The sequence below is a fragment of the Odocoileus virginianus genome, chromosome 13 (genome assembly GCF_023699985.2).
Source record: "Odocoileus virginianus isolate 20LAN1187 ecotype Illinois chromosome 13, Ovbor_1.2, whole genome shotgun sequence".
In the NCBI taxonomy this organism is placed as follows: Eukaryota; Metazoa; Chordata; class Mammalia; order Artiodactyla; family Cervidae; genus Odocoileus; species Odocoileus virginianus.
The window spans coordinates 18,728,820-18,734,819 of record NC_069686.1 but is presented as its reverse complement, the minus strand read 5'-3'; the positions used below and the strand labels follow the sequence as shown (position 1 = coordinate 18,734,819).

At 37.5% G+C, this 6,000-nt stretch overlaps 1 protein-coding gene across 3 annotated transcripts in view; it reads right to left on the bottom strand.

Annotated features, from left to right (window-relative positions):
• Positions 1-387: 387 nt before the first annotated feature.
• Positions 388-6,000, bottom strand: part of METTL8 (methyltransferase 8, tRNA N3-cytidine) — an 85,279-nt gene continuing 79,666 nt past the window's right edge. For all 3 annotated transcript variants that reach the window (XM_070476039.1, XM_020896362.2, XM_020896363.2), the window contains 3 exons: positions 4,890-4,996; positions 4,691-4,756; positions 388-3,936 (listed from right to left, as the gene is read on the bottom strand). In XM_070476039.1, coding sequence (XP_070332140.1) covers positions 3,746-3,936; positions 4,691-4,756; positions 4,890-4,996 — 364 coding nt within the window. In that variant the 3' untranslated portion in view covers positions 388-3,745. The remainder of the gene's footprint in view (positions 3,937-4,690; positions 4,757-4,889; positions 4,997-6,000) is intronic.

Genomic DNA, 6,000 nt, shown 5'->3' with positions numbered 1-6,000 from the left:
ACTCAGAACTAAATTAAGAGCAGCTAAATGGTTCAATAGGAACCAGGACCCATGTCTCCTGACAGGCAATACTTTTCCATACATTTTACTGTCTTTCTCGCAAGGTCTCATAAAACCATGGAAAACGTTTCTGTTGCTGGAGCACTCTGTATGCGGCCTTGTAGACTGCAGATGCTGTTATTAGTAACAACATCACACACATATTCAGCACTTTAGATTTTACAGTGCACTTTCACAAGCGGGGGGTGAATAACCACGCCAACATGTCTACTGATGACTAATAGAGGCAGGAAGCAGAAGGAGCAGAGGCTCTGAAAGAAGTCTATTAATGATGCGAATGTGAAGTTATCTGCACTTGTGAGAAGCATAATAAACATTAACACCAACTGGAAGTAACAGTGCATGATATATTCTGGCTTCAGAACTTGGCTTTGATGAGTTAGAAAAGAGGAATACAGCACAGGAGTTTGGGGGCAAGAATTTAAGTTACCTGAAATTTAATGGTCTAAATGCTTCGGAAGTCCAAGAGGGCAGCTCTTCACAATAGGTGAATAATTTTCACGTACAGATGTGTATAGCAATGATTTAGATCACATGATGGTAGAAACCTCAATGTGTTCGTAATTTAGAGACAAAGCATATGGAACTGAGACAAGTAAAACAAAGAAGTTCTCAGAAGTCAGCATTAACTGGGTGTTTCAATACTACAAATGTGTCACACCGAAAGGCAAAACTTTTAATAATAGAAACTGTTACCTTGGCTTTCTCACAACCTTCTGAAACAGTACTTCATGTGCGTGAGAATTTTTACATTTGGAAAATGCTCAAAAGTGAATTTTCAGAAAGGGAGGAAAATGGAGGGTGCATTTTTAATATAGCATATTTCATTGTTTCTGTATTATAAAATGAATGAATACATCTTTTTGTTAGAAAGAAAACGGTCCTTTTGAAATTTAGCTCCCTCAGCAGATGAATTTTTAAATATCAAACTCTGCCTAACTAGTCCTACCTCTATGGATATGAGGGAAAAATGAGAATTTCATGCAGCTGTCAATTATTTTAAACTAATACCCAAGCAGATACATTTGCAACATTTCATGATTTCTTAATATCTATAGGCAATATTCCAAATCAGGTCTTTCTCTTTTTTTCCCTCTGCCAAAAATCTATATTTTGTCTGGCAGCAAATTCAAGGTAGGGGGTTGATTCAGGTAGGCTGAGGAAGAGAAAGCAGAAGACACTGATAGAAATGGCCTGATAAGCAGCCATGTGGAATAGGAGGTCTATGCTAGACAGAGCCCAAAAGAGCCCAGTTTGTGTCTCACAGTCCAAATTTGGTTTGATGTATTTTTGAAGTTTCTAAAGGTTAACTACATGCTGTAATACATTATAGAAAGACACGAAGCAGAATTTTACTGTGCCAGTCAAGAAGCTGGCTTGAATCTGCTATTTAGGACTGAGAGAGACAGTACAATTTACATGTGTGAGAATGTGGGAATAATTTTACCTTCTGTTGTTTTTAAAACCACCTTGGGCCATGATTTTTAAATTGAGACACAAGAAGATCTGCAGGAGCTGGTGGAGGAGGTGGGGGGAGTTCCCATAGCAACATTAACTTATCTAACTGCCCTTGTTGTATGTAATACTTTCGATACTAGTTTGGCTTTAACATACACACTTTAATTAGGAAAAACAACTGAGTTAAGAATCTCAGGCAAATTTTGACTTTTATATTTACTGCATGTTTAAACAGAAACCTTGATATTGTACTTCTGAGGATTTGCTACCAAGGCAAATGTATGCAGATACCTTTCACGATTTTCCTTGCCCCCATCTCTGACCTCACTGCATTCCATTCTATTGACGACGACTCCTCGATCAATCTCTCTAAATATATTTAAAGCATGCTGTGGCTAGGATAAAACAGAAACAAACCAAACTTGAATGGCTCCAGTCCAGAGGTGAGAACCCAACGCACCCTCTTATTTAAGGCTGTCTACAAGCTAGTGCCCTCCCCATCTTTTCTCCACCATTCTGAACCATGAACAGCCCTATCAAACATACTTGTCTTCTCACCATCTTCTGAGAGCATACGTTCCAGGACTAGTCTGAGACCTACCTCCTCCCACAGCCCTAATTCTTTCCTTCCAACCCACAGCTGATCTTTCTCTCTCTTCAGAACATTATTACTACTGCTACCACCACACAATGTCTGACTGGGCAGCATCCCTCCCCTCTTTTTTTGATCACAGTGTCCTCATTTTCCTTCGAGGAACTTTCCTCTATTCACTATGGTCTGGTGGAACCATCAAATAACCTGCCCTGACTCAGTCTGTCAAGAGAAGAATCCATGACCCAGCTTGGATTAATCACCTCCTGCCAGGAAGTTGAATTTTAAGTGAGTTCAAAAAGGAAAAATTGTTGGAATGATCATTCTAGGTCCTTTCAAGAGATTGTCCATGTCTTTCAGATTTCTGTGGCTCATAATCAAAGTCTGTTAGCTGAAAAGCTCCCTATTTGAGTACTTGCTCATATATTATCTTGGTCATGATTTAGAGGCTTGGGATGCACACATTTTGCTTTGCCAGCTAGAGCCTACTTATGCTCTCAAAAGACAGGGCTGGGACTTTATTTATTTACTGTATTATTCCATATAATTCAGCACAAAGTAAGTACTCAGTATATATTGTGTAACAAATGAAAGCCCAGTCTTAGAAACTCCATTTTTACCAAATGCAATTTGCAAGCCAATTTATATCTTTTTTGAGGCAAAGTGGTAAACACATTTTTATTTTTTTGGACGCATGTCTTTGATGCAGCTCATGGGCACTTCATTGTTGTGTGAAGGCTTTCTCTAGTTGCACTGAGCTGGGGCTGCTCTCTAGTTGTGGTGTGTGGGCTTCTCACTGCAGTGGCTTCTTCTTCCTGTGGAGCACTAGGGTGTGCAGGTCTAGTTGCCCCATGTCATATGGACCTTAGTTCCTGGATCAGGGATTGAACTCATGTCCCCTGCATTGGTAGGCAGATTCTTAACTACTGGACCACCAGAAAATAGTAAAACATTTTTAATTGCTACAATGTAATAATTTTCCTGGGTAAATAGTCTTCTTAAAGAAGGCTTCCAACTTGCACACCAAAGAATAGCCTGAAAATAATGTTAGCATTAGTCATACTTCCCCAATTCTAGGAAAGGAAAGAGAAATTAAAATTCTGTTTCAGACATTAGTCTCTAAATCAAAAAAAAAAGGTTTGGGGATGGACAACAGACAATAACAAAACAAAACAAATAGGCCTTTGCCTTGGTCTTGTGACTTTCCTTGGAAACAAGGCGCGCTGACTCTGCTATCAGTTAACAATGGAGGAGAGTTCAACTGTGTTCAGCTAATGTATAAATAAAGGAGATGGTTTTTTTCACTTCTGAAAAAATGGCAGGCTTTGGTTTCTCAGAATCATTTGACTTATATCAATAATTTACCTAAATGCTTTTAAAACTCAGAGAACAAACAAAATGGTTAAGACATAATAAATCCAAACAAGCTTGGGCATATTAACTTTTGAAAACACAGAATGTTGTGCTCTCTTCCAAGTCACTTCTGTGTACTTAAAATGCACAAAACAGTTCATCCACGATAAACAGTAGGATACATAAATTCTCTTCTTCTGACTGTCTTTTCAAAAATGAAAGATTTACCGAAGACTTTGAATAGTGTAATCCTCTGATTTGTACCTTAACATGATACATAGTTCAGCCATGAGAAAGGACTGAAAATACCAAGTTGGAGCTTTTTTGAGTCAAGTGTAATGGCTTCTGGAATTTGCCTTGAACCCACACTCGGTGCATTTTCACTTTTTTTTTCCTATTAACTTGTAAGCGACGATCAACCAGATTCTGCTTCTCATCTAACCCAGCCTTGCAGAACATATTGTGGACTTCCCCTGTGAGACAAAAATGGCAATCAAATATATGACATGTGACTTGGGGGGGTAGGGGCAGTCAGGAACAATGCAACATTAATGGAATGATTGACCATATGAATTTCATTTATACCAAGAAACATTTTCTAGTACAAATTGATAAAGGAAACCTATGACACCAAGTAGGTTTCCTCTACTTCACACAAACACACCAAGTATAAAACAGATGAACGCAGTAGGTATAAATAGATACACAACACGATTCGTTGCAGCTTTCAATATTTTGAGACATGCCTTAGGTCTGAATTCTTGCAGGTTTGCAGAGATCCCAAATGGCACATTATAAAAGTACTCATGTAAGTTTGGGGAAAGTACTTGAATACAGAATTCATTTTAAATGCTTTTTTAAAAATGAGAAATTGACAAGGGATAAGTAATTTTCTATGGACTCTTAAAATCAAACTCCCTCTTCTGACTGTGGCATGTCATCAATTTTTTCATAACTGGGCTAATGGTACCTCCAAAACAGAAACTTCATTTGGGCATGAGAATAAAACAAGTAATTCTTTAAAGCAGTTTCAATTGGAAAGAGAGTAAAAGGCAAAAGGCCATTTTCAAGCTTTTACACACAACAGTTATAATCACTAAAGTGTAAAGACATCTAATGTTTAATCAGCTCCTGAAGCCTCATTTTAGAGCTTTTGAGTTTCTCCCTGCAAATAATACCCAAGAAAAGTTTCTACAGCTAATTATTTCCTCTTATAGATATGCATACCTTTTGTAAAGAAATATGCTCTGGTGCCATCTCCTCGAACATAAAAATTTTCAGATAAACAATGTCCTAAAAAAAAATTGTGACAAGAGAAACTTAGTATTCCTTAAAAAAACCACCACCCACACAAAACTGACATGAATTGTAAACACAGCATTATTTAAAACACATGAAAATAATTCCAAACTGAATATATCATTACCCCTTTTAAAACGAAGCTGAGTCTTATCATATCTTCCATAGTCCCGAAATAACAGCATTCCCCCAGGTTTCAGTAACTCGGACAGTCGGTTTATAACACCTTGCATCCTTTGAAAACAAAGCAGGAGGCTGTGGAAGTCTTGTTTTCTATGCCACATTTAACATTCTTAATGATAAAATAAGCATAGCTTGATAAGGCCAAAGAAATCTATGCCACAAACATAAGGACACCAAAAACAAAAGTATTTTGTATAGAAAGAAAAAAGGATACCAATTTGCTCAATAATCAGATTCAAAAAGTCTAGAATATCAAGAAATCACCCAAATGACTAGAGTGGTAACTTCACATAGCTTGATGTATGATGTCAAAACTGAACTGCAAAACTATACAGACATTCCTGATATTTACAGCAAATTAAGGTAGTTACAAGGCAGAAAAAACCAAAGTCGTTTCATTTTCCTTGCATGACAAAAAATATGCCAGAGCTGTCCCAAATCAGATAGATATACCTAAGCAGGGACATCTTTTCCTCCGAAACAAGCTGCTTTTCCTTCTGACTTCTTTATTTAGTTCAAAGGTACCATCGTTCACTGAAGTGTAACACCTCAGAAAAATCTTTGACCGCTTTTACTTTTCTCTTGTTCTACTATACTCTTTACAACTACTTAGGCATCAAATCGTATGTCTTTTTATTATCGTTATTACATACTTGGTATTTTCTCTCTCTTTTGTTTCCATTAGTACTCCCTTAGTACAAACTCCAACGTCCTCTGGCTGGAAAGAGAATTGCTTCCTAACTAGCTTTATTATTTTCCCTGCCAATACTTCCTGTATATTATTGATGAATTATTCTGTTTAAAATGATGATTTTCTCAAATCATCCCTTTGCTCAAATTTTCATGATATTAATCTGTAGGATAAAAATCTTAGTTCTCTTAGTTTCTTAGTTGAATCCATCCTTAAGATCACCCACAACTGGGTTCAATTAACCTTTCCAACATCTTTCCCACTGCTTCTTAATCTAAGCATCGCTAGCCAAACTGTTACATGCTTGGTTCTGAGCCGCCCATGCCTGTGCTCGCGTGGCTCCCCTGAAAGAATTCTCTCCTCC